At 57.4% G+C, this 26,540-nt stretch overlaps 15 protein-coding genes across 15 annotated transcripts; 10 read left to right on the top strand and 5 right to left on the bottom strand.

The window, feature by feature from the left end:
• The first annotated feature begins 640 nt into the window (after window positions 1-640).
• Window positions 641-2,792, top strand: BDZ90DRAFT_89663 (LIP-domain-containing protein). Its single transcript, XM_025509930.1, has 3 exons — window positions 641-1,441; window positions 1,527-2,036; window positions 2,118-2,792. Exons 1-3 carry the CDS (start codon window positions 928-930, stop codon window positions 2,582-2,584), a joined length of 1,491 nt encoding a protein of 496 aa, XP_025359560.1. The 5' UTR covers window positions 641-927; the 3' UTR covers window positions 2,585-2,792.
• Window positions 2,793-3,726: 934 nt separating this feature from the next.
• BDZ90DRAFT_89751 (hypothetical protein) lies at window positions 3,727-4,673 on the top strand. Its single transcript, XM_025509932.1, has 3 exons — window positions 3,727-4,184; window positions 4,265-4,444; window positions 4,524-4,673. The coding sequence occupies exons 1-3, from the start codon at window positions 4,076-4,078 to the stop codon at window positions 4,652-4,654; spliced, it is 420 nt and encodes a 139-aa protein (XP_025359559.1). The 5' UTR covers window positions 3,727-4,075; the 3' UTR covers window positions 4,655-4,673.
• Window positions 4,674-4,898: 225 nt separating this feature from the next.
• Window positions 4,899-5,834, bottom strand: BDZ90DRAFT_234549 (hypothetical protein). Its single transcript, XM_025507056.1, has 2 exons — window positions 5,449-5,834; window positions 4,899-5,362 (listed from the first exon to the last, which is right to left on the bottom strand). The coding sequence occupies exons 1-2, from the start codon at window positions 5,578-5,580 to the stop codon at window positions 5,135-5,137; spliced, it is 360 nt and encodes a 119-aa protein (XP_025359558.1). The 5' UTR covers window positions 5,581-5,834; the 3' UTR covers window positions 4,899-5,134.
• Window positions 5,835-6,573: 739 nt separating this feature from the next.
• BDZ90DRAFT_89545 (GroES-like protein) lies at window positions 6,574-8,186 on the top strand. Its single transcript, XM_025509929.1, has 2 exons — window positions 6,574-6,973; window positions 7,042-8,186. Exons 1-2 carry the CDS (start codon window positions 6,793-6,795, stop codon window positions 7,992-7,994), a joined length of 1,134 nt encoding a protein of 377 aa, XP_025359557.1. The 5' UTR covers window positions 6,574-6,792; the 3' UTR covers window positions 7,995-8,186.
• On the bottom strand, window positions 8,063-8,950 carry BDZ90DRAFT_262796 (hypothetical protein; the record flags this gene model as incomplete). Its single annotated transcript, XM_025508528.1, has 4 exons — window positions 8,063-8,176; window positions 8,255-8,315; window positions 8,390-8,480; window positions 8,629-8,950. The coding sequence occupies 4 exons, from the start codon at window positions 8,948-8,950 to the stop codon at window positions 8,063-8,065; spliced, it is 588 nt and encodes a 195-aa protein (XP_025359556.1).
• A 1,023-nt stretch (window positions 8,951-9,973) lies between these two features.
• On the top strand, window positions 9,974-10,663 carry BDZ90DRAFT_228622 (hypothetical protein; the record flags this gene model as incomplete). The annotated part of the gene is made up of 4 exons (XM_025504824.1): window positions 9,974-10,160; window positions 10,291-10,300; window positions 10,445-10,474; window positions 10,567-10,663. The coding sequence occupies 4 exons, from the start codon at window positions 9,974-9,976 to the stop codon at window positions 10,661-10,663; spliced, it is 324 nt and encodes a 107-aa protein (XP_025359555.1).
• Window positions 10,664-10,785: 122 nt separating this feature from the next.
• On the bottom strand, window positions 10,786-12,767 carry BDZ90DRAFT_224066 (Galactokinase; the record flags this gene model as incomplete). Its single annotated transcript, XM_025504600.1, has 6 exons — window positions 10,786-11,053; window positions 11,124-11,690; window positions 11,770-11,837; window positions 11,902-12,177; window positions 12,243-12,499; window positions 12,578-12,767. The coding sequence occupies 6 exons, from the start codon at window positions 12,765-12,767 to the stop codon at window positions 10,786-10,788; spliced, it is 1,626 nt and encodes a 541-aa protein (XP_025359554.1).
• Window positions 12,768-12,989: 222 nt separating this feature from the next.
• BDZ90DRAFT_281923 (putative DID2-class E vacuolar-protein sorting and endocytosis factor) lies at window positions 12,990-14,077 on the top strand (the record flags this gene model as incomplete). The annotated part of the gene is made up of 5 exons (XM_025509411.1): window positions 12,990-13,005; window positions 13,090-13,109; window positions 13,184-13,477; window positions 13,552-13,637; window positions 13,729-14,077. 5 exons carry the CDS (start codon window positions 12,990-12,992, stop codon window positions 13,931-13,933), a joined length of 621 nt encoding a protein of 206 aa, XP_025359553.1. The 3' UTR covers window positions 13,934-14,077.
• A 112-nt stretch (window positions 14,078-14,189) lies between these two features.
• Window positions 14,190-15,019, bottom strand: BDZ90DRAFT_281922 (hypothetical protein; the record flags this gene model as incomplete). The annotated part of the gene is made up of 2 exons (XM_025509410.1): window positions 14,470-15,019; window positions 14,190-14,375 (listed from the first exon to the last, which is right to left on the bottom strand). The coding sequence occupies exons 1-2, from the start codon at window positions 14,896-14,898 to the stop codon at window positions 14,190-14,192; spliced, it is 615 nt and encodes a 204-aa protein (XP_025359552.1). The 5' UTR covers window positions 14,899-15,019.
• Window positions 15,020-15,152: 133 nt separating this feature from the next.
• Window positions 15,153-17,490, top strand: BDZ90DRAFT_234546 (NAD(P)-binding protein). The gene is made up of 2 exons (XM_025507055.1): window positions 15,153-16,623; window positions 16,692-17,490. Exons 1-2 carry the CDS (start codon window positions 15,478-15,480, stop codon window positions 17,385-17,387), a joined length of 1,842 nt encoding a protein of 613 aa, XP_025359551.1. The 5' UTR covers window positions 15,153-15,477; the 3' UTR covers window positions 17,388-17,490.
• On the bottom strand, window positions 17,213-18,451 carry BDZ90DRAFT_268667 (hypothetical protein; the record flags this gene model as incomplete). Its single annotated transcript, XM_025508720.1, has 4 exons — window positions 17,213-17,696; window positions 17,782-17,869; window positions 17,952-18,033; window positions 18,121-18,451. The coding sequence occupies 4 exons, from the start codon at window positions 18,449-18,451 to the stop codon at window positions 17,487-17,489; spliced, it is 711 nt and encodes a 236-aa protein (XP_025359550.1). The 3' UTR covers window positions 17,213-17,486.
• Window positions 18,452-18,673: 222 nt separating this feature from the next.
• Window positions 18,674-19,246, top strand: BDZ90DRAFT_209809 (DUF55-domain-containing protein; the record flags this gene model as incomplete). The annotated part of the gene is made up of 1 exon (XM_025504056.1): window positions 18,674-19,246. A coding segment is annotated over one exon (573 nt), but the record flags the coding sequence as incomplete, so codon positions are not given.
• A 434-nt stretch (window positions 19,247-19,680) lies between these two features.
• On the top strand, window positions 19,681-21,121 carry BDZ90DRAFT_89362 (hypothetical protein). The gene is made up of 4 exons (XM_025509928.1): window positions 19,681-20,055; window positions 20,148-20,336; window positions 20,419-20,738; window positions 20,813-21,121. Exons 1-4 carry the CDS (start codon window positions 19,865-19,867, stop codon window positions 20,827-20,829), a joined length of 717 nt encoding a protein of 238 aa, XP_025359548.1. The 5' UTR covers window positions 19,681-19,864; the 3' UTR covers window positions 20,830-21,121.
• A 79-nt stretch (window positions 21,122-21,200) lies between these two features.
• Window positions 21,201-22,324, top strand: BDZ90DRAFT_89358 (hypothetical protein). Its single transcript, XM_025509927.1, has 4 exons — window positions 21,201-21,672; window positions 21,743-21,763; window positions 21,851-22,166; window positions 22,232-22,324. The coding sequence occupies exons 1-4, from the start codon at window positions 21,571-21,573 to the stop codon at window positions 22,246-22,248; spliced, it is 456 nt and encodes a 151-aa protein (XP_025359547.1). The 5' UTR covers window positions 21,201-21,570; the 3' UTR covers window positions 22,249-22,324.
• A 2,332-nt stretch (window positions 22,325-24,656) lies between these two features.
• BDZ90DRAFT_281917 (hypothetical protein) lies at window positions 24,657-26,517 on the top strand (the record flags this gene model as incomplete). Its single annotated transcript, XM_025509409.1, has 5 exons — window positions 24,657-24,882; window positions 25,951-25,971; window positions 26,045-26,066; window positions 26,151-26,407; window positions 26,486-26,517. The coding sequence occupies 5 exons, from the start codon at window positions 24,657-24,659 to the stop codon at window positions 26,515-26,517; spliced, it is 558 nt and encodes a 185-aa protein (XP_025359546.1).
• Window positions 26,518-26,540: the final 23 nt, after the last annotated feature.

The raw sequence follows: 26,540 nt of genomic DNA, 5'->3' as shown, positions 1-26,540 counted from the left end.
TCAGACCCAAAGTGCGAAGGCGGGGTGCGGCGGGAATGATCTCTTATTGCTCACTTCGTAACGGTAACGACGCTCCCCGCAATGCTCTTTGAGCGGTTGAGTGCGCTTTCATTGACATATTAGTGATGCTGAGAGCAGCTCGCGGATTCCGAGTGGTGTCGGGTGTCGGGAAGAGGGCTAGGAGCGAGCTTGTGGCCACTCACCGCCGCGAGCTCGCCTGCACGCCTCAACCCAACAATTGGTCTTTGCGGCTCTGGTGCCTGCCCGGGCTGCTGGAGCTCCCTTTCATTTTCACCGATGCGAGGCGAGCTGCGCCTGGCGAGGGCAGAAGGTCTCGCCTCGTCTCAGACTGAGCATCGCTTCTACGCCCGGGCGGGCGACGTAGTTGACGACGACGAGGGCGACGAGAGGGCCATGACGACTTTCTCAACTCGCCTCTTACGCCCCGCACTCTATCCCCACAGCTACCACCACCATCGGTCTGCTCGCCGACATGAATCGGCCGACAGCTACTCAGATTGAATAGAGCACTCTAGGCATGCGGGAGTCCCTGGGCGCTTGCCTGCAGCGAAAGCAAATGGAAGCGAAGGTCTCGTCGTTGTTGTCCCTTTTCTGCCTAGCCTGTCAGCATCAACCACCCACCCGTGAGCCGTAGGTAGGCTAGGCAGCTGACTTTGCCTCGCTTGACCTTGGTTTGCTCTGCGCGTCTGACTTCCCAGCTTGAGCGATACATAACAACGAAAGACAATGGAACGACCACTCTGCTCGACCCTTCTTGTTTCTTGACCTCAATCCTACCATCTCCCTATTCCTGTCCTTTGGCCCCTCCCCTCCTTGCTACCAGCCAGCATCCGTCCTCGCTCCCCTGCTACCATCTCTGCCGCATCCTAGCTTAGCCCTCCACCGCCCACACCTCTTCGGCCCAACATGAAGCTACTGTCACATTCCCTTGCTCTCACAGCTACCCTGGGCTCGTTGCTCGTCAATGCCTACCCTCTGCTGCAACCACGTCTACTCTCTGCCCAGCCCGTTGCCGCTGGCTTCTCGGATCCCAACTCGGACCCCTTCTATGCCGCACCTAGCAACATCTCAGCCTACAAGAAGGGCGACATTGTCCGCTCGCGCGCCACCACCTCTACATTCAAGGACAACAAGAACCTCGACCACTCGTACCAGGTCATGATGCGCTCTGAGAACACGCAGAACCAGGCAATTGGCGGTGTTGCTACCATCCTCGTACCAAAGAAGATCGCAGACGGTGCGCCCAAGATCTTGAGCTACCAGAACTTCGAGGACGCCGTCTCCCTCTCGTGCTCGCCATCGTGGGCGTACGTGGACACGTCCAACTCAACGGCTAAGCTCGCGGCCAACATCGAGGCGCCCTTCTACGTCAATTGGGCCATCGAGCAGGGTTACTACGTTGTCATCCCGGATCAGGAGGGTGAGTATGGCGTGATGACGAAAGACGAAGCAACGATTTAGCTGACGGATTCCCGTCCTCCGTCCCCCCATCTCGGCCCGCGCAGGTCCCGCCAACTCGTTCATTGCCGGCCGCACTGAAGGCAAAATCATCCTCGACGGCATCCGCGCCATCATCGGCAACGAGAAGCTTCAGAACAGCCAAGTCGCCCTCTTTGGCTACTCTGGTGGAGCGCACGCTGCCGTCTGGGCAACTGAGCTGCACGAGGAGTACGCTCCCGAAGTTCCAATCATCGGCGCCGTTCACGGTGGTACGCCCATTGACCCGGAGCACCTACTCAACTTCCTCAACGGCGGCGCCTTCTCCGGCTTTGCTGGCGCCGGTCTCATCGGCGTCATGAGCCAGCACCCTGACCTCAAGAAATTCGTCTACGACCACCTTACCCCGGAGGGCGCCGCTCTCCTCGAGAAGGCTGTCCAGCCCAACGTCTGCATCGGCGAGATCGTAACGCAGTTTGCCTTCGTCGACTACTTCAAGTACGTCAACATCTCCAACCCGCTTCAGGACCCAATTGCCCAGAAGACGCTCAAGGAAGAGACGCTGCTGAAGTCCAAGGGTGAGCTGCGGGTCGTCGTAGGGATGATCCATGATTTTGCGTACTCACGCCTACCTCTTGGCCTCCACACCCCACTCACAGCCTCGTACCAGATCTCGGTCCCCAAGTTCCCTCGCCTGATCTACCACGCTCTTGGCGACGAGGTTGTTCCCTTTAACGACTCGCAGCAGTACGTTAAGGACCAATGTGCGGGCGGCGCCAACATCCAATTCGTCACCCTGCCCCTCGCTGAGCACGTAACGGGAGAGGCAGAGGGCATCCCCATGGCCGTTGACTACCTGGGCCAGCTCTTCAAGGGCACTCAGCCCAAGGTCGCATGTGGTACGGCTCCTGGTCTCTTCAACACGGGTGATCAGAGCAAGGTCGCCGCCGTCATGGGTAGCGACTTGGCGAGCAAGTACGCCCAGGTCAGGAACCAGCCCGCCAAGGTGCAGGGTGCCCACGGGATGCAGCCCTCCAAGGATGGCAAGTCGGCCGCGCCTGCTAACAACTTGGCACAGGCCAAGTCCTCAGCCGTCTCCCTGGTTCAAGGCCTCCTCGGCCTGTAGACAAGTCTTGATACCCGTCAAAGCCCCTCCCAGTCCTTTCGCCTTCTCTACCCTTGCTCCACCTTGTGTCCGTCTCTCTTTGCTTACCCCGTGCTACGTCTCCGGGTGGTATGCTGCTCTCCCTGTTGTCTCGTCGGACGCAAACCCTCGTTGGAATGTAATGCGCAATGTCGCACCGTCTTGTCACTACAGCAGACTGGAAAGTCGGTCGCCAAGCGTCGTCGTCGTTGAGCATCGCCATCGAGCAGCATCGTCGCGCCCGTGATAGGGGCTCGTTCACCGGGCGAAGCCAAGTCCAAAAGGAGGACGGCTGACCGGAGCGCCTCTTGTCCATTTACTGCGCCATGATAACGGCGAGACCGCAGATGGGCAAGGGTGGACCGGCCTTTGGTCGAGCTTAGACGCTGAAAGCGTATTATTCTTGAAGAAGGCCAAACCTCTCAAATGAGCGGTGAGCGTGGGTATTGCTCCGTGAGCCGGGTCTTCCGGTCGAGCGAGGGGAACGTTGGAACGCCGATTCATGCCTCGGCCTCTTGACGCAGGCAGGCATCCTTATCTCGCCGCCGCCTGTCAACTTGACCAAGCAAGGCAGAGTCCAATTCTGGGTCATGCGAGCCAGCCTTGCCTTTGACAGGCGTGTTGACGAAAGGCAATGACGACTCGAGCTCGGATGACGACGGGCTTTGGATCTCTCCATGAGCTGAGCTGGAGATAGCAGTGCCAAGTCGCCGACGACGGGCGACCTTCCTTCCCTTGGACACTCTCCCATTCCAAGCGCCTTTCCTCGTACATCCTCGGCTACCATTCAACGAACGATTCACTGATACCCACCCGAGAAAAGAAATTGCCAGGCTCGCAAATACTGGTCTGCCTTATCAACACGCGCACTTGGGCACACGACTGCGCGAGAGGAGCGACCTTCGAGTCGAGATCGTCGTCTCGGCTTCCACGGGACCCTGGTTCCTCTCTCTCTCCCGCGGTCGTTCTAGCGAAGCGATGAGAGGACGGCTCGACATCCGGATGAGCCCGTAGAGTCGGATGATTGGGAATCGTGACTTCCTCAGGGCCCTGAACCGACCATACACATGACGTTCATCGAGGAAGCGAGCGTCCTGTCTTATCTCTGCCCCACCTCAGCTCTACGGAGGAGGATGGCCGAAGTCATTTCGACGCAAGACGCTCACGAGTCGATTCAACGATGTTCTGGAGCGCATTAATCGGTCTGAGGGTGGGAAGCCAAGCAAACGGTACCTCCAGAGACGGAAGCTTGCTCTGCTCGCTGATCGACATGTGTCGATGCGTAGGCCGAGAGCCGGGTGTCACCGTATCTCTGGAGCTCTCGTCAACTTGAGAAGACGACCTGACTGAATGTTATAAGAGGTCGAGGAGCCAATCACTTCTATCAGTCCCTCCTCCCTCATCACATTCTATACCTCACTCAGGACACCCTTCTCCCAACCCTCACCCACCCCTCATCCACCTCAGCCCACTATGCGCTTCACCCTCGCCGTCCCCCTCCTCGCCCTCGCCGGCGCAGTCTCCGCCTCCCCCATCAAGCGCGAGAGTGACGTTGACGCCGTAGGCACCGGTCTCTGCTACCGTAAGTAGCTCTGTTCTCCCACCCTCGATCTCCCTTCGGCCGCTCACACCTCATTCCTCCCTGTCCACTCACGCTCGCAGTCGAAGCCGGGTTGGGCGTCACCTCTCTCACCGACTTCCTCGACACAGAACTGGGCGGCGCCATCTCTGCTCTCGAGAAGATGCTGGGCGTCACCAAGCTCGAGGAGTCGATCGGCCTCTCTGGCTGCAAGACTGACGGACTCTCGGACGTCGAGCTCGTGGGCAAGTCGCTTTGCTACCGTGAGTAGAGTGCAACCCATCCCCCCATTCTTCCCCCGACCTCTCACTGACTCTCACTTCTTCGCCTACGCACCTGCAGTGGAGAAGGGACTCGGCGTGACTTCCACGTCTGACTTCCTTGACTCGGAGCTCGGCGGTGCCGTCAGCGCTATCGAGGACAAGCTCGGTGTCACGTCCATCGAGGACGCTATCAAGGCCACCGACTGCTAGGCTAGCAGTGCGATGTATTGAGCCTTGTACCTTCGTCTTCACCCGTCCTGTTTAATACCTACTTTAGATGCAATACACTCCTTGATGTAGCAGAGCGATGCGTGGTCTGAGCGACGTGAGGTAGAAGAGATGAGAGTCAAGCTGAACCAACGCGAGACTCCGCTGGCCTGCCTTATCGAGTCCTTCTGGGTCAGTGACGGTGACTGGGGCAACAGATCCGCAACGAGCGCCAGCGCAGCGCATAGGCAGCAAAAGCTGTTGATTAGGGGGTGTCAAGTGAAGTATATACAAGCAGGCTCTCCGATTGAGCCGAATCGCATCGCATCGCATCGCATCGAGCATTCCGCAAGGAGCACTTGGCAAGCGTAAAGGATCGAAGGGGATGCGGAGGCCCGCAGGCGGCCGGTGATGAAGATGATAGTGTTGAAGAGGAACCTCGTTGTCTATGAAGAGAAGGTGGGGGTGTGACCAATAGAGCGCCTAGTCGAGCTGCTCCTCGCAGTTGCGCCTCGAGCCTTGGCTGCTCTTCTTATTGCCCTTCTTGTTACTCTGCCTGCCGCCTCGACCGGAGTTCTTGTGCTGCCCGTTGCTCTTGGACGGCGCCTTCTTCTCTGACGTCTGGCCGTCACCAGGGAAGCCGGTAGGGTCGTCGCCCGTCGTGGGGTCCATGCTCTCGTGAGGGCCGTTGGGGTCCGAAGAGTCGCGAGGCTGGGAGCGAGTTGTGCAGAGATTCGATGTCAGTATGAGCTCCATTGAGGGGATGGATTGCAGCAGATGCATGCCATGGTACTCACAAGGACAGGTGCGATGTCAGCAGGATAGTTATCGATGTCGAGCGGGTTCATGTCGGATTCCAAAGGGAGGACAAGAGACAGGGCGGTAGTGGCGAGGGTCATGATGACGGCGAGGACGACGAGAAAGCGCATGATGGAACAAGGGGGTGATTGGGCGATATTGAGTTGGGAGCTAGTAAAAGAAGGTGTGATAGGAACCTGAGAACGTCGTCAAATGGTAAAGACTGTGGGGTTGACGGTGAGGTCGAGGGATAGTGGGCAGGTGAGAGGGAGACGAAGGGGAGCGCGAGATGATGGTGAGGTTGGGAGGATGGAAAGGGTGTGAGAGAGATTCAATGCGGCATGACATGCCATGCCTCGTGACTATATCGAGTGACAGCTTTGCAAGACGCCCACACCCACGCCCGCCGCCGCCCGCCGCCAAGGCCAAATTCCCCTGAAGGGGGTCGGGCGGGCTGGCTGTCAAGACGCCGGTGATGAGATGCGCGTCGATGCAGGGAAAGCTCGTGTGCATCTCTCTCTGGTCGACGAGCAACACGAGCAACACGAGCAACACGAAAGCAACACCAAGGCGGCCGAGTGGACAACGAGCGAGCGATCTGAGCGACGGCATCCACGCTCCTCTCTCCTCGATAATAGGGTCACAGGGCCTGGAAGATAGCCTGGACAGCTCCTCGAGCTCCTCGATGATATTGAGGTCAGCCCCCTCGCCCCTGTCACTCCTTGGCGCCCAGATATGAGAGCGGCCGTATGAGCCTGCATCTCTGTTCCCCTCAAGGACAAGAGGGGGGATGAGCTCTGCATTCCGGAGCCGCCCTCATTGCTGCTCATCTCTCGTCGAGAGAGATGGATGAATGAAGTCTCAGACGCCTGTCCATCCGCCCCGCTCACTCGCTTTCGTGGCATTCAAGAGGGCCATTCTGAGACATCCCTCCGCACCGGAGACTTGGTGCAGATGGCCCAGTCAGTTGAGAAGGGCTGGGTCAGCTGCAACAGTCATGAGGTGTACTCCTCCTGAAAATCAGCCTCGCCGAGATATTCTGTAGACCGTGTTGACGGGTTCAGTGTGTCCGGCTTGGCAAGAGCATAACGAGATGCTCGGGAGTTGAGATAAAACAAAACAAACCCCCACTGTGTTTTGCTAAGAATAGCGGCCCGAGTCCTTGGAGATGCGACGCAATTGCCGGCGCGCCGCTGTCGGGCGCTCGCCGACCAGTTCGAATCCCTGCCGCGTTTCCATCAAGTGGAGAGAAGCAGACCCGGGCGGGGCGTGAAACGGGCGGCCGATGTGATGGTAAGCTTGTCTCCCTCGTCTCTTGTCCATCACAGAGCACACAACGCAAGATGAGCAATGCTACAACATCCGCACCGCCAACGGCGCCGGAGAAGACGACGACAAAAGCCTGGAGGATCCATCGCAAGGGCCCGGTGCTGGACAATATCCGCTTGGAGGAAGAGGTGCCTGTCCCACCGCTCAAGCCTGGTCATGCACTCGTCGAAATCCACAGCGTCGGTCTCAATCCGTGTAAGTCGGCGCCACGACATCGTCTTGATCTAAGGCAAATGCTTATCATTCCAATCGTCACCCCACAGCTGACTGGAAGATCGCGGAAGTGATGCCGTCTTTTTGGCAGCCACTTCCACGTACCATGGGCTCCGACTTCGCAGGCCGCATCCTAGCATGGGAGGCGCCCGCAGACAGCAGCAAGATCAGCTTCGAGCCCGCAGAGGGCTTAGAAGTATTTGGCTTGTTCCCCATCCGCGAGATCTCTAGCAATGGCAGTCTCTCCCACTACGCCGTAGCCAACATGGCGCGCATGACGGCCAAGCCTAGCAACGTACCCTTGGCCACCTCTGGCGGATTGTCCATCACCGCAATGACGGCGCTTAAGCTCGCTCTGCACGTCAAAAAGGGTCAGACAGTGCTGCTACTCGGATCCACAACGACTGTCGGTCTCCTCCTTGCCGACCTGCTCAAATCGCCACTCATCGAGGCCAGCTACGTCTGCGGAACGGCATCGAGCAGCAAGATGACCTTTCTCGAACAACGCGACAAGCTTGACGAGACCATTGACTACCGCGAGCAAGACGTCGAGACCATCCTCGCAGAGAAGCACTCACTCTCGAGCGAGGCCGCATTCGATGTCATTCTCGATTGCGTCGGCTCACCACGCACGCTAGAACGCTGCGAGACGTTCCTCAAACCCGCAGGCTCGTACGTCAATGTGGGCGCTTCGGACGGCGTCTCAGGTCGCTTCATCTCTTCCATGCTGCCGCTTGTCAAGGCAGTGCTTAAGACTACGCTACTTCCTCGCTGGCTGGGGGGGATCAGCCGCAAGTACATCAACGAGGCGCCTACGTACGAGGCGAGTGACTGGCGGCAGCTCTGCGAGGCACTCGAGAATGGCTACATGAGGCCGGTCGTGGACTCCACCTACGCTTTTGACGACGTCAAGGCTGCGTACGAGAAGCTCATTGGCGGGCGGGTGCTGGGAAAGATTTTGATTGACGTCAAAGGAGCAGCTCGCGGCTCCCCAAGCTCTTAGAGACGTAGTCGAGACAGAGTAACAGCATTGAAACGACGACGAGCCAGCCCGTAGCAGTCTCTGCCACTTTACAAGAGGCCGGTGGCATTGGGCGCCTTGACGTTCTCCCAGTCCCTGCACCAGACATGGAAGTCGACCCAAGACTTTCTCGTCGCAACGGCTCGTTTGGCTGAAACTGCGCTCTTCGGGATGCGGCGCGAGGGACACAGCCGATCAGAGAGGCCACTTTGCTCTCCTTTCTATGCGCAAGCGCAACTCACCATCGTCTTCCCATCCGACGTATGGCCCCTCAGCTCCCGGCTATAGGTGGACATGTAGCTCCTACTCGCGGGGAAAAGGAGGACACAGGTCAGCCTCCCATGGCGGCTTCAGCTATCGGTCATGTTACGCGCCACGACTTGAGCTGGCCAAAGGAGAAGGTGAAGTCATCTTCCGAGTCCTGGCGGCAGTGCATTCGAATCGAACCGGTGAAGGAGCCGGCAAAGCCTGAGCAACCACCGTAGCATCGGACGCCCAAGGAGGTGTGAGGGAGGGCGAAGTCAGCCGGTTTGTCCTATGGCCGCTAAGCTTCCGAACAGTGACCTCTTGTCGATCCCCCCACGTAGCACTGCGTGTTGCGCGCTCGCTGACTTACCGAAGGTCCTCCACTCTTGGCCGGGCGTATCCTCAATCCAGGACCATCCTCCCCAATCGACGTGAAGGAACTCTTTGTAAGCCTCGTTGGCCATCTGAATGCTCAGGCAAAAGACATTGTTGCCGATGCAGCGTAAAGGGGCCAGAAGAGGGGTGAAGGGTACGGCGCGCATCGGGTCTGTGCGAGCAACGACGTCAGAGGACGATGAGGTGATGGTGAAGTCGGTTACGTTGATTTCGGGGTAAGGCAGAGCCAGGGCAAGAAGGGTGATGCTCGCGGCGTGAAGGGCGACAAGAACGCAGGATAGCGTGCGATGGAGCATCTTGAGCTTGGTGGTTACGGCGGGGGACAGTGAAGTGGAAGGCTGGTGACCGAATGGTAGAAAGCAAGGCAAGAGTGCGCTCAAGTGAGCAACCTTTGCTCCTCCTTTCGCATTGAGCTGCTCGGCATCTCGTATCTCCCGTCTTGCTGGCCTCCTTTCTCCCAGGAATGTCCAACCTTTCCTTCAATTTGCGCCCAAGATATAGCCCTCCCTCTACGACTGCGTGACTACGGAGCTGCGGCCAGGAAGCGGGCGAGCGAGCTACCCAAAAAAAAAGTACGGTCCCTTGAAAAGCCTCCAATGACCCGCCCTCCGGCACCCTTTTCAAGACATTTGGGCAAATTGGGCGCCAAAGACCGATTGTGGCCCGTAGGCATCATGACATTTTTCGCAGAAGCATTATGAGCGTTCTTCTCTCAACCACATGGCGGCTTCCTCGCTCTCGTAGATGACGGACCGGCAGGGTGCGGCACTTGAATGCCAACAGTATTCCAAAGCACCAGCAGCCTCGGCGGTCTTCTGGGACGCAACGGCACCAAACCTTCGTTTGAGCGTTACGTCTGCTCGCTTCATCTGCGCTCCACGTCATGCTTCTTGACCTTTCTCATCCCTCGATACTGCCAACCAGCTTCTGCGTCACCTCTCGACGCGTCCTCGCTGACGTTCTCGGCGAACGCTACCGCCAGGTCGATCGCGACTCACATTCTCGTCAGCCCCGCCACCCCTTTCCAGGTGCAAAAAGAGCACGAAGGAGGTCGAGGGCAGTCGTGTCTGTCTGTCCCATCGAGGTCCAGTGCAATTGGTCAGCGATGACGATGCCTTCTTCGATTTTGATGCTCTCAACCGTCCGAAGTCCCCCCGAAGATGTCCAGCTACGTCAAGGGCAAAGGGAGTGACGTGCTCCTCTTGCTGGAGAGCAACAGCATGATCGACAAGCGCCTGTGACTCCACGCTTGCCTGAACGTCCATCCATGCATCCACTCTTATTCCCCACTCATTATCATCACCAAAGCCGCGCCTGCCATGTTTCCCCTTCCGCAGCGCCTCGCCCTGCCCCTCTTCCTGCTCGTGGCACTATTCTCGAGCAAGAGCATCGCCTTCGGCATCTGCTACTTCAACCCGACGTGTCAGAATGATCCCATCCATCCGGGCATACCTATGGAAAGCACATCAGTGCGAGTCCGAGCAGTTAAGTTTGACGATGTTGCGTGTGCGTTGCGTTGCGTGCCTGAGGCTGCGGCAGGAGGACGTGAAGGCTGATATCGCGAGGAATCGGGCTCTTACGTCGCGCGTTGGGCAGATTGTAACTCCATTGCCAACACGATGGATATGGCTTATAGGGTGTGCACGGTAAGCCTTCTTCTTCAACGGTACTTCGTCCCCTGTCCTCGTCGCTGATCATCTTGGCCGGGGAGCGATCTGCGTGTTGTGCCACAATCAGAAAATCGACACCAAAGGCGGCTGCATTCACTGTCGGTGGGCTGCTCCCCACAGGTGCAAGGGAGTCACGAACGTCAACCACAAGTGCGTCACTCTGCCTCACTCACGCGCACATGCCCCCCCTTCGGCTTCGCTGCTCCTCGCTGACCGCCATACTCATGCGATGCTGCGAACAGGTACCGCTGCATGCTGCCCCCAGGAGTCTCTTCGCCTGATGATGGCAAAGTCGTGAGGAAGAGGCTGCCCCCGACGAGGGACCAAGGGGAGCCATGAATGTAAATAATGACCGGGCTTGCGATTGGGGGATAATGGATCTGCTCTTCCTTTGATGAGTGACGCTCATACACCATAGCGCGGCCGATTCGAGCCTCCATTTGCCTATCACCGCCTCGCAATCACAACCTCATGACACATGCCCCACCCGCTGGTCTGCTCTCCAGCATCGCTTCACCCAGTTTCTCCTCATTCCCACTGATCTCAGGCCATCGCTTTGCGTAGTAGCCCTCCTTCCACGCCTGCAGCACCTCGCCAACCTTGGCTTTAGGCACGAGGTGGACAGTCGATCCTCCCCAGCCTGCGCCAGTCAAGCGTGAACCCAAGGAGCCGGCGGTACGAGCAAGAGTGACGAGAGACTCGAGCTCAGGACAGGTGTTGGAGTAGTCGCTACATGTGAAGTGGGTGGTGAGAGAGGTCAGCTTGGACGTCGATACGTGCAATCAGCGCGTCAACTCACCGAGCCAAGCTCTCATGCGACTGATTCATCATCTCTCCCAACTCCTCGTACAGCTCCTTCCCCTCGCGCCCACTCTGCAACTGTGCCTTGAATCGCCAAACACGCAGAGCTTCAGCAAAGACGTGCCTTGTCCTCTTGAGGCACTCGAATCCTTGCTCAGTGCGAACATCGAAGCGCTGCAAGAATGCCTTAGCGAAGTTATCGCCTTGCTCCAGCTTGGTGAGCTTCTTCGCCTCCTCGAGATCGATTGCCGCAGGAGGCAGGTGGGACTCGACAAGCTGCGAGAGGACATGAAGCTGGGCTGCCTCCTCACCGAGCTCTTGGCGCACTTGCTGAACCTCCTCGTCACCTTCTTTGTCGCTGAGGGGGTACTTCTTGAAGTAGAGGTCTACCACTTGTCGCCAAGTCGGGGTGGCCTGCGGTCCAGAGGAGGGAAGGTCGATGCCCACCGAGAGGCAGAAGATGCGTGCAGCGACGAGGAGCTCTACGACGCGCAGATTGTATTGGACTGGACCATTTACCTTCTTGTCTGATACGACGAGGGAGTTTGCGATCAGGAAGGTGCATCTGGGCGAGGGCGTCAGAAGAGGACAGGGGTAAGCAGGAGGAGGACGCATAAGGGGAAAGCGAGGCTGCGGCTACTCACTCTGGATCGCTCTTCGGCATCGAGACGCGAGAGATCGCAAGACCGGGATGGAAGGTGATGTGAAGGACCTGCCGAAAGCATCATAAGCTTTCCCATCCTTTACTCTTCACATCGTCTTGCTCTTGCACTCACCGAGTCCGGCTCTCCAAAGATGCTGGCACTCTGGTCCATGCCGCCTGAGGCAACACCTACATAGCGCTCCGACTCGATGGCCACCTCAGCCATTTCCCTCCTCGATACCTGATCGCGCGCACCGAGCGCCTCGAGGATGACAATACTCGAGCACACGGTCATTGCCGCCGAGGAGGACAGGGAAGATTCAGGGGGGATGGTCCCGTCAACGAGGACTTCGATGCGCGAGGGAGGTCGGTCGGAGAGGGTGTTGGAGGGAAGATGAGGATGGAGACCCTGCACGAGCGAGGAGAGAGGGCTGAGCAAGCTGTATGCTGGAGCATAAACTTAGGCGTACGCACCTTCCATGCCACCTTGAAGTAGTTTGCCCATCTCGTCGGCCCATCGTGGATGAGCTCGACTGAGGCTGCGTCTCGCACATCGCTCGAGAAAGTGGCGCGCTCAAAGCGGTCCGTCGAGTTGGCAAGATCGAAATGGATCGTCGATGATGATGATGAAGAAGTGCCCTCGTCTGCAGGGACGACGCGGACGACCATGAGGATGTCTAGCTCGATGGCCGCGGGCAGGACGCCGAAGCCCATGTGGTCTACGTGCTCGCCTGCGCAGGAGAGACGGCGATGAGCGGATGGTGAGTAGGTGGAGATGCATCACCCCCCGCTCGTCTTTCGCTACACACCGATGACATTGACCCTGCCCGGCGCTCTTGCAATAAAGTCTGGCTTTGATCCAAAGTCCTTCTCAAAGCGCTGCGTCAAGGCGTCCCATCGCTGTCCCTGCTTTAGCTGAGCATCGCGGGACGAGTAGATGTCCTCGAGCTTGCTGACTAGCGGGATAGGGTCTGATGTCGTCTGCTTGTCACCTGACATTGTTATTGTTGAATTCAGTGAGGGAAAGGACAGGAAGAACCAGCAGCGACTCTCGGCTTTCTGGCCGAAGCGCTGCATTGTGCGCCCCTTCGCGGGAGTCGAGTCGACCTCCACGCTGCTGCCGCTGGTGGGTGGTGTTGCTGCACGATGGATCGGCGGGTCGAGCGTCCATCCGTCCATTACAATCTTACCATCCAACACCTCGTCGACAATAACATCAGCATGAGCGGGCTAGAGAGTGAGCGCATTGAGCTGGCAGCTGATACAGGGCTGAACAGCTTTGGCTGACTTAGCCCTACCCCTACACCCGCTTGCGCCGCAGAATCTCTCTTCCAACTCAAGGTACGCAGCCCAGTCCTACGTTCAGCTCTCAATCTCCCTTACTCACGTCCCTCTCCCCAACCGTTTCCTCGCAGTTCACCGCAAAATCCCTCAACCGCCAATCACGCAAAGCTACAAAGGATGAAGGAGTAGAGAAGGCCAAGCTGAAGAAAGCTCTCGCGCAGGGAAACAACGAAGGGGCCCGCATCTATGCCTCCAACGCCATCCGCAAGAACAATGAGTCCCTCAACCTCCTCAGACTCGCAAGCAGGATAGACGCCGTTGCGAGTAGGGTCGAAACGGCTGTGACTATGCGTCAAGTGACGGGGAGTATGGCCAGCGTAGTCAAGGGGATGGACAAGGCGATGCAGAGTATGAATTTGGAGCAGGTGAGGATGCGAGGCAGAGAGAGAGAGATGGAGTGAGGAGACGCTGACGCTTCGTTCTCTTCTGCCACACCTAGATCTCCATGGTGATGGACAAGTTCGAGAACCAGTTCGAGGACTTGGACGTGCAGACTTCAACGATGGAAGGCGTAATGGGGTCCACGTACGTACCCGCGCGTCATTTCGAGCCCTTGCCATCTCGCTTCCCCAATTTACTAAGATCTCTCGCTCTTCCCTCATTCCCTCGCCCTCAGCGTCGCCTCGTCCACACCTCAAGATCAAGTGGACCTCCTCATGGCCAAAGTGGCAGACGAGAACGGCATCGAGTTGGGTCAGAAGATGGACGAAGGCAAGTTGCCTAGCCTCGCTGCGCCTGCCGTTGAGGAGCCTGCGGTCAAGGAATCGGGAGATGAGGATAAGCTCGCTCAGAGGTTGAGAGCGTTGAGACCTGCTACTTGAGCGGACTGGTCAGGGAGGGGAGGGGGTTTTGCTCTAGACTCATCATTGGTTCTTTGTAAATGTATGCGACGATGACGATGACAACGACGACGATGACAGCGAATGAGCGAGCTCGTGGGCAGAATGGTACATCCTTGCATGTGCACATTGCATTGCGATCCGCCGCCGTGCTCCCCATTCTCTTCGTTGTACCACCTGGGAGTTAGTGCCTACCATGCTGTTCATCCCGCCATCCCATCTCTCCGATATCGATCATCTACCACCCTTCCTTCCTCTCCCAATCCATCCTCTCCTCCTTACTAGCCGCCGCAAAAGGGAAAGGTGAGTTGCCATGATCTTCTGAACTCGCCTTCCCCCCGCTAGATTGGGCTGGGAAGGGGAAAGGGTTATACTCTCTTGCTTGGGAGAGCAGAGGTAGGAGATCCTTCTCTTTGAGCGCTTTCTGCGAGGATGACAAGGCGAGAGGGAAGTGAGCAGGGGGAGGTCCAAAGAAGAGAAGAGGGAAGACCCAGCGGGGAAGGAAGGGGACAACGCACCTTCACACAAGCCTGATATTCCCGGAACATAGCTCCGCACTTCTCCTCGAGCTCATTGCGCTTCCCTTCCCTGGCTACCGCATCTCTTTCTGCTCCTCCCGTTGTGGCTATTGACTCGCTATCTCCTCCTCCTCCTCCGCCGAAGAAACCTCTCCGTCTCGGCTTCGCTGCGGGCTCAGCAGCACCACCAGCAGCAGAGGTGGATGACGAGGTAGGCACGCCGAGGTAGTCCTGGAACCACGCATTGAAGCAGGCATCGTACTTATGCTTGAGCGGGGTACACTCGGGTGAGAGGGAGGACATGCTGCCTAGGCCAGCGGAGGCAGGGGCGCCAGCATCTGATGACGGTGGTGAGGAAGGGGTGGTTGAGGATGAGGATGAGGGCTCCGAGGAGGAAGAGGATGAGGAGGATGAGCGCGAGCCGAACATCTTGGGCTCGAAGGGCTAATGTGGAGATGTGAGGTAGGAAAGCGTAAGAGATTGCAGGTGGAAAAAAGGGTGACCGAGTCGCAGAAGGGGCAGAATTGTTGATGAGGAACGCAGAGAAACGTAGCAGCTGCGCTCCCTTCCGCGGACTGCTGCTCGTGGTCAACTCGCCTCTCGAAGCCGTCGCGAGGCCGAGGCGGGGAAAAAAGTCACTTGGCTCGAGCGCTGCCGGCTTCACCTTTGAATTCAATCTTGCGCGCTCGCTCCTCCTCGATTTCTCATCTCAACAACTCAGATCTCCGCGGCGTCAAGAGTGATGATGACCCCTGAATGTATTTGTCATGAGGGTATCACCTCGCTTTGGGTGCGCGACGGGTCTGGGTAGAAGAGAGGGAGCAATGGAAGGTATGGTCTCACCTTCGTTCTGTACAAGCCGGAGAAGTTGCGGTTAGAGGACGGCCCGCTATTCTCCATCCAGCCGTCGACTCACCATTCAAGCGCGGAAGATAGCGAGGGCAAAAGGGACGGCCCGTTGTAGCCGCAATCACTGGGCAAAGGTCTCCCTCACGGTCTCCGAAGGACATGATGCCATCCTCTTCCCCCTCTACCCCATCCTCCTCGGCACAGGCGTCGCAACGCCAGTCAACCAGACTCTCACCTCCTCGCCTCTCCCTATTCACCTCCGCCTCCATGCCAGAAATGTACCACGAACCTCAAGGTACCGAGCCACAATGGCGCATCCCCATGGCCAGGGCCACGCCGCGACCTCATGGCCACCTAGTCGACGAACAGGGCCGATCCAAAGGTCCCGCACCACCCCAGCCACTCCCTCGTGTGCTTCACCCACCCGACGAGCCCGCCTCACCGGGCATCCGTAACAACCACGGAGATGTGACACAGCCCTCCAATAGTGGAGCGCTGCACGCCTTATTCTGGCTGATAGGCATGACAGTACTCCTCGTCTTGCTGCAGCAACCAAGGATTCGACGTCGCCTTGTACGCCTTGCGGATGTACTCAGTGACGTAGGGCGTGGCTGGCCGGTCATCATTCGCCCTGACATACTGCTGCTGCGAGCATTGCGCTCCTTGATCTTTGGCGTAGGTGTGGAGCCGGAGGGCCTGCTGTCCCAGGGGAGCTGGCGGGGCCAGGTCGTGTTCATTGCGGGCGCTAGCGGGGGCATTGGGTTTGAGGTACTGTGGGAGTGTCTGGCTACTGCTGGTGCTCAGATTATCGCAGGAGTCCGGAGTGCAGAGAGGGAGGAAGATGTCAAGTGTCGTATCAAGATCCGAGCTGGTGGAGACGAGAAAGGGGTCGCCTTGCTCGAGCGGGTCACCTTCGTCATCTGCAACTTTGCAACGCTCCAGTCTTCAGTCGACGGTGCAAAGGCTATTCTCTCCGCCGTCTTTGATGCCTCTCCGGACGGACGGCTAGACGCATTCATCAATACAGTTGGCGTGGCCTGGCTATCTGAATCTGGCCATCAGGTAACAGAGGACGGTGTCGAGTGGCTGACGGGAATCAACGCCCTCAATCCCCTGGCTACACTGCTCGTGGTTCTTGCTGCGCAGCAGGAACGACGACTGCACTGCCCTCCGCCGAAGGTGATCTTCTTCTCGAGCTTGTCACACGTCTGGCTGGGGTGGAGAGGCCCGAGGTATGAGAGTTGGGAGGCGCTAGCTGAAGATCAAGGGAAGCGCGGGTGGCTAGCGAGGTATGGGCATAGCAAGGTGAGTCAGGGGTAGCACCGAGACGTCGCTCAGCTACTGATTTCCTGTCACTCCTCCCTGCACCGCAGTTGACCCAACTCCTCCTGCTCTCGTCCCTCACTCGTGACCTCCCCGCCAACCTTCTGGACGACCCAATCCACGCCGTCAATCCCGGGGAGTGCTACACGCCGTTCCATGATACGCTCTGCCTTTACCTCGTTACGCGCCCAATCAAGCAGCGTACTCATGTCGTCTCTACTGATGGCAAAGGTGCCACCACTCCCTCGACGAGCCTGGCCCAGCTGCTGCAGCAGGGCTGGGAAAGTGCCTGGCTCCGCCTCAAGCTCGCCTACTATCGCCGGCAGTACAATTTCAACTGCAAGTCCCACGCTGGAGCCCTGTGGCGCAAATGGGGTCTCTTGTCTGCCCTAGAAGGGGCCAATGTAGGTCTCGCCGCACTTAGCCGCCCTGCTACCACAACTTTGCCTGCCGGTCACGAGCCTAGACACTTGGCGTACTGGTGCTACAACTTCTGGACGGGAGCAAGGCAGAGCATGCCGGGGACGGTGGCCCGTGATGAGGTGTTGAGGGGAGAGGCGTGGCGATTGGCCAAGGGGACGTTACTGGAGTTCTTTGCGGGGAGGGCGGAGATGGAAGGGACTGGGGTGGAACGAGAGGATGTGGTGGAGCTTTTACTGCGCGCGGCTGGGGATGAAAGGGAGGGAGAGCAGGAGATGGTAGGAGACGGTACGGTCGTCCTTCATGAGGTCGACAAAGAGGATTGAGCCATGCCCGCTGTAGATGCTCGATCTGCCGTGTTCCCTACTTGCACCTCACTACAGTTACTCTGCTCGTATTCTGCTCTAATTTTATTACATTTCTACTCACACCGCCTTCTCCGTCTCTACCCTCCTCACCTCCGCACCCTGTTCTGCCTTACCCTTGGCTGCGGCCAACAAGCTCAGGTACAGCGTCCATGCAATGCCGCATGAGCTGGTGAAGGGCACTCTGAACCTCAACGGTACGAAGCGAAAGTTGACTAGCTGGATCAGGGGCCAGACCTGCCAGTTTGCCAGGAGGGCAGGCATGTACATCTGACGCGAGAGGAAGAAGAGAGTTGAAGCAGAGATTTCGACGGTGAGCGAAAGCAAGCCGTAGAGGAACAGAGCTGAGACTTACATCTGAGAATTTGGCCTTGACGCCCGGCCAGGAGCCGTACTCCATCGCTCCCATTGCTCCGACGAAGCATACGAGACCGAAGGGTGCGCTATATAAGAGGCAAGTCAGTATCGGCTTGATCTCTCTTGAAGCAGGACTAGCCTACTGAATTTGCTTGGGCACACACTCACAATAGCACTTGATCGAAAGACACTCTCTTTCCCAAGGCTACCAGACTGACCTTTCCCGCGCTCACCGCCGTAGAAGCCGCAGCTGAAGCTCCAGCCGCGGCGGCAGACATGCTCCCTCTTGCTCCGGCTACAGCTCCCACACTCGCCTTACCTGCCGCCTGCCCACCACCCCCCGCAGTCGTAGACGTGGACGCAGCATTCGTTCTGAGCGGGAATGCGAATTCGATGAACTTATTCCACTCTGCCAGAATTGGAGCCATACCGACACCAAAGGCCGCAAAGCGACCACTGCGAGCCCAGTCCCAACCTTTGGTCTCTCTTGATGAAACGCTGCCCTCCTTGTCCTTTGCCTGCTGTCGTGCTTGCTGCTTCTCGAAGTTCTGCGCCAGTGAATCCGCGATCACGCCCAGTGTTCCATTTGCGATTGCGAGTGTGAGCCAGGGGCGGCGAGAGAAAGAAGAGGAGTAGAAGGCACCGAAGCGGTGATAGAGGGAGGCCATGACGAGAGAAAAGAGCGAGGGCGAGAATGGGAACAGCAAGAAGGAATTCAAGGAGCGTTTGGCCTGGCGCGAGCAAGTCAAAGTGGAGTCTGGGCGCTGCACGGGCCAAGGAATCAAGGCCGATTGCATCGCAAAACGCGAGTCCAAACAAAGAACGCGCTTCTTCCTCTTGGTCCCTCCCTCACCTCTGCATATCCCTCCTCGCGATCCCTCAGCATCATGCCTCCCATCCGCCACTATCTCGCGAAATCTGAACCACTGCCCCGTCTCGAGAATGGAGTCGACGTGTCCTTCCCACTCTCCCGCCTCGCCTCGTCCCCCTCACAACGCACACACTGGGAAGGGGTCCGCAATCCAGCAGCAGGCAAGACGTTGCGTAGCATGACCGTAGGGGATCGAGTCCTCTTTTATCACTCCAACTGCAAGCTACCAGGTGTAGCTGGGGAAGTGGAAGTCTGCACTGACCCCGTGCCGGACGAGTGCGCTTTTGATCCTACGCACCCTTACTACGATCAGAGGTCGAAGAGGGAGGAACCAAAGTGGTTCATGCCGGAGGTCAAGTACGTCAAGACATTTGACCACTTCGTGCCACTTGCTCTCCTTCAGCACATCGCAGCACAGGGGTGTGGGGATAGGCTGGACTATCTGACGACGCAGCAGCTCGAGGCTGTCGGGGAGATGGATCTGCTCAAGCGGGGGAGGTTGAGCGTGCAGAATGTCAGCCCGACCGCTTATGATGCTGTGGTGAAGATGGGGGACAAAGGAGGATGGGAGGGATGGAAGGGCAAGTGGAATGCGGGCAAGGGCAAGGCAACCAAGGGTGCGGGTGCGGATGACGATGGAGCAGTATCCCCCGAAGCAGGTTCGAGCTCCTCAAAGGCTGCAAAGAAGGCTCAGCCGAAGTCCAACGGAGGTGTCGATGGGGCGAAGGCAGGCACGAAACGCAAGGTCAAGGACGATGTCGATGCCAAAGCCCAGCCAGATACTTCGCCAGAATCAAGGAGCACTCGGCCTCGACGCTCTAGCAGGAAATTTACTAAGTAGACGAGGGCTCCGGGACGAGCGACGGTCGAGCTCGAGGACGAGATAATCAATTGCTCCAGTTTCCTACTGGAGGTGCTCCGCAAATCGCTGCCGCCCCATCTCCGCGCGAGAGTCATCATCATTGAGACCACTCTTCATCAAGGGTCCTCACGAAGTCGGTTGTGTGCCTTGGCGTTTGGGTCCACCCACCGGCACTCAGTCGCCTCGCGCCATCGGCCGGTGACGCGACTTTGCGGAATTAAGGGCACGCGAATCAAATCCCTATCTGGGATCTCGCACCCATTACCACCATCTCGCTCAGCCTGGGAGGGCAATGCTGCTGTTTTCCCCTCACCACTTGCAACCTTGCATCAGGACTGCAACAACACGATGCCTTTCAGCACTAAGCGCAAAATCTTCACCCTGCCCTCCCTCGTTGTCTTCACGCTCGCCTTCGCCACGATCGCGACTATCCAAAAGGCCGCCGCCTCGACCACATCTGGTTCAAGCCTTATAGCCCGATACACCGAGCCCCTGCAGATTCCTCGACCTTGCTCCGAGTCAGGCTTTTTTTGTCTCACGTACGTAGTGCAGAGGAGAGATTCACAAGTGCTCATTCTCGTGCGATCCTCCGCATGCTAACGGTCACTGTTCTGTGTTCGCTACCGTGCAGGGTCCAGACCATTAATGGGGCCCTGATCGACTTCAAGACGAACCCGCCTTGTGGCGTTCATCAGACCGTCGATCACGATGGGACCAGCTGTGAGTGCGCTGCGCTCTTTGACAGAGAGGAGAAGGGCAACTTTGCTGATTGCCTCACTGCGACTATCATATGCCACAGGGCGCACATTTATATTCAATGGTCAGTGGAACGCGCCATGCAGGCAGATCCTTGTCCCACAGCACCTGACGGCCCTTCCCTCGCAACTCGCTGACGACACCAGGCAAATGCGCCGGACATGTTGTGTGCGTACTTGCTCTTCGCTCTACTCGCTCTCTCATCGCTCACGTCGGCCATCTGACACCACGTCTCCCCACTCCCTGGCCCCGCGCAGCCTGAGCTGCACCGTCGATTCCCGTGGACAAGTCGACCGCAGCGTGGTTCTCTTTGGCTATGCCACCGTCAACAAGCATGGCTCGTTCATTAGCACGGATGCGCCGACCATCGTGGGCAAAGGGTCCAATGGAGATCATATGGATGGGGCCGGGTTGGTAGGCCAGAAAAGCTTGTACATCGATAGTTTGTGGGCCGACTTCAGGGTTTGTGAGTGTGCGAGCGTGTTGTGTTGAGGCTGTAATGAGGCTGACTGAGTATCGACCGGGATCGCAATCGCGCAGGGTGCAAGCGTTGGTGATCACAAGGGGTCGCCATCTTTTTCAATGCCGACGAGCTGAGGCAAGCGCCTGATCTGAACCTCCCAATCTACCATCTTTCGCTTTCATCGACGTTGCTCGTCCTTGCCGCGAGATATCGTTTCTCGGAGAGTAAGCAAGCGAGCTTGCTCCGCCGATTCTCGGCAGGCCACGAGATCATTCAACGCAGAATCGACCAATTTCAAGGTCGAGATGCACCTTCTCGCCGCCTTCCCTGTCTTGTCGCCTACCCCGTATAACCGCCGCCGCCGCCATCCGATCTCCGCTTTGGGAAGCCTATCCTGACAAGACCTTCGCAGTAATAGACGAACATTGACGAGGGTCAAGGGCAGTAGACACTGTCACGTTATCCCGCAACGTCAGACGTCTCACCTTACTCGTTCCCGCCATCTACGACCTGCATCCTCATCCCAGCTCCTCCTTGCCCTTTCCGAAGATCAGTACGCACCTTCGATTACAAGACCTCCGCCAGCCATGCACCACAACAATTCAAGCCAAGGCAAGGCAATGCAACTTCTTCTCCCTCTCCTCGCCCTACTCCTGATCTCAGGCTCTCGATTGTCGAATGCCTTTCCCACGCCAGACCTCTTTGCCCGCTACTCGTCTCCAGCTGAAATTCCATCAGTCTGCGCAAAGAAGGATTACTTTTGCCTCACGTACATACCGCACGCAATGGGGTCATTGCTGGTCGAGTCTCACGCTGATTGTAGTCGCTACTCGACATGTCCGCCATTGCAGGGTGCAGAGCCTCAATTCGGCGCTCGTCGGCTTCCACACAAAGCACTGCGGTGTTCATCAGACGATCGATCATGACGGCTATAGCTGTGGGTGAACGCAATCTTTTGAGCTTTGCCTGAATCTGCTGAGCATCTACTGACTGACTGCCGGCTGTAGGGCGCACGTTCGTCTTCAATGGTAAGCCAGCCCCGCCTTATCCTCATCCGAGGGTCTCGCTGCAGTAGCTCACCGCCATCTTTCTGAATTGCGCACACACCGAAACAGGCAGATGCTCCGGTGAAGTGCTGTACGTGTCCCTCCGCATCTCGTCTGCGCATCATGACTTCTGCGCTCATGTCCTTTTCCCCCTTTTCGTGTAGTATGAGCTGCCAAGTCACCCCGACCGGGCTGGTGGAGCAGATCCCTTTCTCCTTCGGTTTCGGCACTATTGGTCCTAAGAAAGACCGTCACGCCTCGTTCATTCATGCCGGTGCGCCCGGCATCGTTGGGAAAGATTCCTACGGCAATCACATGGATGGCAATGGAATGGTAGGAAGTAAGCGGCTCAACAATGGTCGCTGGTGGGTCAACTTTCAGGTCTGTGAGTGCGTGAGCGCAGAGCGACACAGATACAAGATCTAGCTGACAGAATGTGGCTCGCAACAGGGTGTAGCATGTGGTGAATGGGATTGCAGCGCTGCTCTACAACCCAGGTTCATTTGTGCCGTCACGCTGATGCAGCGATGACTGCCACACAAACACGCCGCCCGTAAAGCGTCAGGTCACACGTTGCTCCCAGAACGGCCCGCAGCCGCCGACTTTGTCATTGATTCGTCAACCACTTAAAGATAAGCTTTTGCTTTGCGAGGACATGGTCTCTCGTATATGTCGCCAGCATGTTGCCTTCTTTATCGGCCTACACTCCCCGCATAGCACCACCCCGCACGAGGCTCTGCCGACCAAGCCATCCCTAACCCCCATGCTTCTCCACCATGATGCCTTCTCTGACTCCTTGCAGCTAGCTCTTCCCAGCGTGACTGTTCTGGCCGCTCTCACGTTCACATTGCTCTGCTGCACATTTCTGGCCGACGCTGCCGGCACACCTACCAAGTCCACGCCATCTAGGCTGGGCCCCCGCGAATACATCGCACCCATGGAAATCCCCCCAGTGTGCGGTGAAGAAGGGACCTACTGTCTCACGTAAGTGCAGACGTCGCGCCATACACTCGTGAGATTTGTGACAGGCTGGTGCTCATCCAGTCCTGACTCGCTCGCAATGACAGGGTGCAAGGCATTGAGGGGGCGCTTGTGGGGATCCAGCCGGAACAGCCCTGCGCCGTCAACCAGACTATGGATCATGATGGGTACACATGTGCGCATGCATTCAATGGGCGAAGCCAGTCAGCCTCTACTGAGCCCTTTCCTTTCATGGTCCTTATCATCACGCAGGGCGCACATTTGTCTTCAATGGTGACTTGAAAAGGTCCTTCATCGTCAGTATCGTCGCAGCAGCTGACCTGCCGTCTTACTCGCATGACCAGCCAGATGCAAGGGTGCATTGACGTAAGTACCTATTGCCGTCCTGCTACTTGACCTCTACTCAGCCTCCCGGCTCGTTTCTCCCTCGCGTAGCATGAGCTGCCCCGTCTCTCCATCGGGCCTCGTCGAAGAGTTTGATGTCGACTTCGGCTTTGGGACTGTTGGCCCTCCCAAGGACCCACACGGCTCCTTTATCTGTTGCGGACATCGAGGAGTGGTGGGCAAAGGGTCTGACGGAGATCATATGGACGGTTCGGGGGAGCTGGGGCCGAAGAGGTTGAATCAAGGGGCGTGGTGGGCCGATTTCCAAGTCTGTGAGTACAGCAAGATCTGAGTCCAGGGGCGACCAGTTATGCCGCATACTGACCACCAATCGCAACGCTGCAGGGTGCAAGCGTTGGTGATCGGTGCTTTGAAAAAATCGTTAGCGCAAGCCAGCGCCATGATACACCTCGAATCGATTTCGTCCTTGGCTGACAGAATAAGCGTTTGCCTGAGCAATGTGAGGAGAGCAGCTCCTCTCTGCTGCGATCGAAAGTCGTCGCCTTTTTTCCCATCAGTACGCTAAATGCATATCCGCCCCTGGTTCACGGAATTGCGTCTTCTTCGTGCACTCCCGCCTACGGACTCAGGCCCGTTGGTCAAGCGCAAAGTAACATGCATCGCGTCTCAGTGAGCACAGGAAGGTCGTTGGCATCGCCGGAGAAATTAGACTGAACCTGCTGCTTGACTGATACTGATAAGCGACCATGACGGCGAGTACAAGAGATCGACGATCTACTGGCTACGTACCAGGTTCAAGAGGAGGGCTACTCATCTTTCCTCAGCCTCACGCTTCTTGGAGTTCTCAAACTTACATCTCCAAGCCCGACTATGTTGCGCCACTTTGGTGCCATACTGCGACTGACCTGCACAATGCTCACAATTTGTGGTTGGCAGGCAGCCGCGATTCGCTCTCCGGCGCCTGATCACGCGATGATCAGAGTGGCCAGTCGTCAGCTCAGACGGAGAAACGTCCCAAGTCCCTGCCTCCAAGGGAATCATTGTCTCGAGTGAGCCACTCTCACGCCTCTCACGCACCGACTGGGCACTGATTTGGACTAAGCGGACCCCTCTTGATGCAGCATCAAATCCATCGGAGGGGCCCTGTACAACCTCACGACCTTCTCCTGCGCCGTGACACAAATCATCGATCATCATGGCTACACATGTGCGTGTGGATCTTGCGATGGAAGCAGCAAGCGAGGCTTCCTCTTCCTCCCAAGCGCATTTGACCAGCTGACTCCTTGCCTCGGTCGATCATTACGTGCAGGGCGCGCCTACGTCTTCGATGGTGAGTACCGGTCTGGCGAAATCATTGCAACTGAGTGCCCTCTTTGAGGACTTCGCCCAGCGTATGGCTAAACGCATCTTTACTCTCACGGTCCTCTAGGCAACTGCGCAGGCGAAGTCACGTATGTTGATGCGGAACTGACCACTTCATCAGAGAGCCTGACAGAGGATCGCGACACGTCTCTTCTCCACCTCGGAAAACCTGCCCTCTTTTCCAAGCATGCACTGCCCCTCCTCAGCGGGCGGCCCTGTCAAGGAAGCCTTTGTCTACTTTGGCCTGGGTAAAGTGGACCCACCTCCTCACCAGCAAGGATTCGGCTCTGTCATATCTACAAAGTCGCCTCTTGTCATCGCCAGGGATCAAAAGGGCGGCTACATGGACGCATCGGAGGAGGCTGGCATGCCAGAGCTGTACGACTGGGATAACGCTGCTTACTTCTTTTTGTGTGGGTGAGGGGGCTCAAATGAGCAGGAGGCAAGAGGCTGACTCTTCTCACCGTATGACTGTATCGCACGCTTCGTGGGTAGGGTGCAAGGAGTCCTGATGTTGCAACAGGGTGAAAGCACCTATCAGGAAGAGGTAATCTCGGTTGACCTTTCTTTCTTGTTGGGTTCTTCTGTAATAAGACACCTCGTCTTCCCGAGCCGAGCTGGCATGATGTCGGCTGGGTTTCTCCCAATAAGCTCCACACATCCGATTGATTTCTGAAAGCAAAAAGCAAGCGTACGGGAGAAGACACGGAGAGTGTAAAAACCCGGAGCTCAGGAATCGCGACGCGTCTTGCCCAGGCGAAGCGAAGCGAGGCCAAGGGACCGCAGCCATCGCCGGGAAGAATGTGAGATCATGGATGCCCACCAGCTGCGATAGCTACCCTTACCGCACATCGAGAACATTGACGGTCTTCCTTTCAAGTTGTGGCCATTCCTTCGACTAGTCGACGCGATCGCTGATGACGAGGCCGAAGGGCAAAGTCAATGGGTGGCAGCCGCAGTCAGTAGCTTGATTTTGCCTGGCTACATGTCGACACCATCTCACTGCCCCCTTCTCGCCGACCATGACCTGCTTTACGTACAAGCGCAACCTCCTTCTTAGCATGCGTATACTCTTCGCAAAAATCAGCATGATCATCGTGCTCACAGCGCAGGGCACTGCGGGCGCTCCATCGAAGCGCAGGATGGTGAACCACCTCGGGCTACGACAACTCCCTGACGCTTGCGATCGAGACGGCCATTGTTTGACGTGCGTTTGGAGAAGCCATTGAATAGTTGGTCGCTTACCAGCGAAGAGACTCGCAGCTAACAAAAGAACATACCCTGCGCCACTCCCTTACGAGCAGTGTCAAGTCAGTGGGCTCGGCTATTGCCAACATTACAACGTATTCGTGCAATATTACGAACATAGTTGATCACAATGGGTACACTTGTGAGCGCATAAGACGGCCGCAGCTGCTCAATAAGGAGCGGCGGCCATGCGATCCTTTCTCACGCCCGCGCCTCGCTGTTTTGGATCTCAGGGCGAACCTACATCTTCAATGGTACGTAGGAGTTGATGTTCTGAGGACTCTTCTCAAGCCAGTCTGTCACTCATATCGCCCCATCTTGCAATAGGCAATTGCGCAGGTCAACTCACGTAAGTCCCCCCTTTCCCCTCCTCATTCCCCTCACCCCTCACGCTCCAACTCACCACTCACCCCCTCACCTCACCCCACTATAGCCTGAACTGCCCCACATCAACGTCAACGAACGGCTCCACTTCCACCTCAACCCCCCTCTCCCACCCCATCATAGACTACGGCCTCGGAACAGTCTACCCCCCTCCACCACCACACAACCAATCCCCCGGCTCCTTCGTGGCTACCAAGTCCCCCTGGGTGCTAGCGAGGAGCGACCAAGGTGCATGGATGGACGCGCTAGAGGAGAAGGGGATGCCGCAGTTGTATGATTGGGTGGGGTGGGCTAGGTTTGTTATTTGTGAGTGTGAGTCGGGTGACGAGAAGAAAAAAAAATCAGTGAACTGACGAAGCGAATTTGGGACCAAATGTGGGATAGGGTGTAGGATTTCGACGGATCCTCCGCCTTAGATGCGGGCTCAGGCTCACCCACG

Source organism: Jaminaea rosea (assembly GCF_003144245.1).
Source record: "Jaminaea rosea strain MCA 5214 unplaced genomic scaffold BDZ90scaffold_17, whole genome shotgun sequence".
Classification (NCBI taxonomy): domain Eukaryota; kingdom Fungi; phylum Basidiomycota; class Exobasidiomycetes; order Microstromatales; genus Jaminaea; species Jaminaea rosea.
The sequence above is the reverse complement of the archived record's forward strand: the minus strand, read 5'-3'. Positions and strand labels throughout refer to the sequence as shown.

Bases quoted from the DNA above. Each gene is read 5' to 3' on its own strand.
- BDZ90DRAFT_89358 (XM_025509927.1), top strand. From the start codon at position 21,571: ATGTCCGCCATTGCAGGGTGCAGAGCCTCAATTCGGCGCTCGTCGGCT. The intron at 21,673-21,742 runs GTGGGTGAACGC...TGCCGGCTGTAG, and splicing joins CGATCATGACGGCTATAGCT to GGCGCACGTTCGTCTTCAAT. The intron at 21,764-21,850 runs GTAAGCCAGCCC...ACACCGAAACAG, and splicing joins GCGCACGTTCGTCTTCAATG to GCAGATGCTCCGGTGAAGTG.
- BDZ90DRAFT_234549 (XM_025507056.1), bottom strand. From the start codon at position 5,580: ATGCGCTTTCTCGTCGTCCTCGCCGTCATCATGACCCTCGCCACTACC. The intron at 5,363-5,448 runs GTGAGTACCATG...ACTCGCTCCCAG, and splicing joins CTGACATCGCACCTGTCCTT to CCTCGCGACTCTTCGGACCC.
- BDZ90DRAFT_89545 (XM_025509929.1), top strand. From the start codon at position 6,793: ATGAGCAATGCTACAACATCCGCACCGCCAACGGCGCCGGAGAAGACG. The intron at 6,974-7,041 runs GTAAGTCGGCGC...GTCACCCCACAG, and splicing joins CAGCGTCGGTCTCAATCCGT to CTGACTGGAAGATCGCGGAA.
- BDZ90DRAFT_89751 (XM_025509932.1), top strand. From the start codon at position 4,076: ATGCGCTTCACCCTCGCCGTCCCCCTCCTCGCCCTCGCCGGCGCAGTC. The intron at 4,185-4,264 runs GTAAGTAGCTCT...TCACGCTCGCAG, and splicing joins AGGCACCGGTCTCTGCTACC to TCGAAGCCGGGTTGGGCGTC. The intron at 4,445-4,523 runs GTGAGTAGAGTG...ACGCACCTGCAG, and splicing joins GGGCAAGTCGCTTTGCTACC to TGGAGAAGGGACTCGGCGTG.
- BDZ90DRAFT_89362 (XM_025509928.1), top strand. From the start codon at position 19,865: ATGCCTTTCAGCACTAAGCGCAAAATCTTCACCCTGCCCTCCCTCGTT. The intron at 20,056-20,147 runs GTACGTAGTGCA...GCTACCGTGCAG, and splicing joins TCAGGCTTTTTTTGTCTCAC to GGTCCAGACCATTAATGGGG. The intron at 20,337-20,418 runs GTCAGTGGAACG...TGACGACACCAG, and splicing joins GCGCACATTTATATTCAATG to GCAAATGCGCCGGACATGTT.
- BDZ90DRAFT_234546 (XM_025507055.1), top strand. From the start codon at position 15,478: ATGATGCCATCCTCTTCCCCCTCTACCCCATCCTCCTCGGCACAGGCG. The intron at 16,624-16,691 runs GTGAGTCAGGGG...CCTGCACCGCAG, and splicing joins CGAGGTATGGGCATAGCAAG to TTGACCCAACTCCTCCTGCT.
- BDZ90DRAFT_89663 (XM_025509930.1), top strand. From the start codon at position 928: ATGAAGCTACTGTCACATTCCCTTGCTCTCACAGCTACCCTGGGCTCG. The intron at 1,442-1,526 runs GTGAGTATGGCG...CGGCCCGCGCAG, and splicing joins TGTCATCCCGGATCAGGAGG to GTCCCGCCAACTCGTTCATT. The intron at 2,037-2,117 runs GTGAGCTGCGGG...CCCCACTCACAG, and splicing joins GACGCTGCTGAAGTCCAAGG to CCTCGTACCAGATCTCGGTC.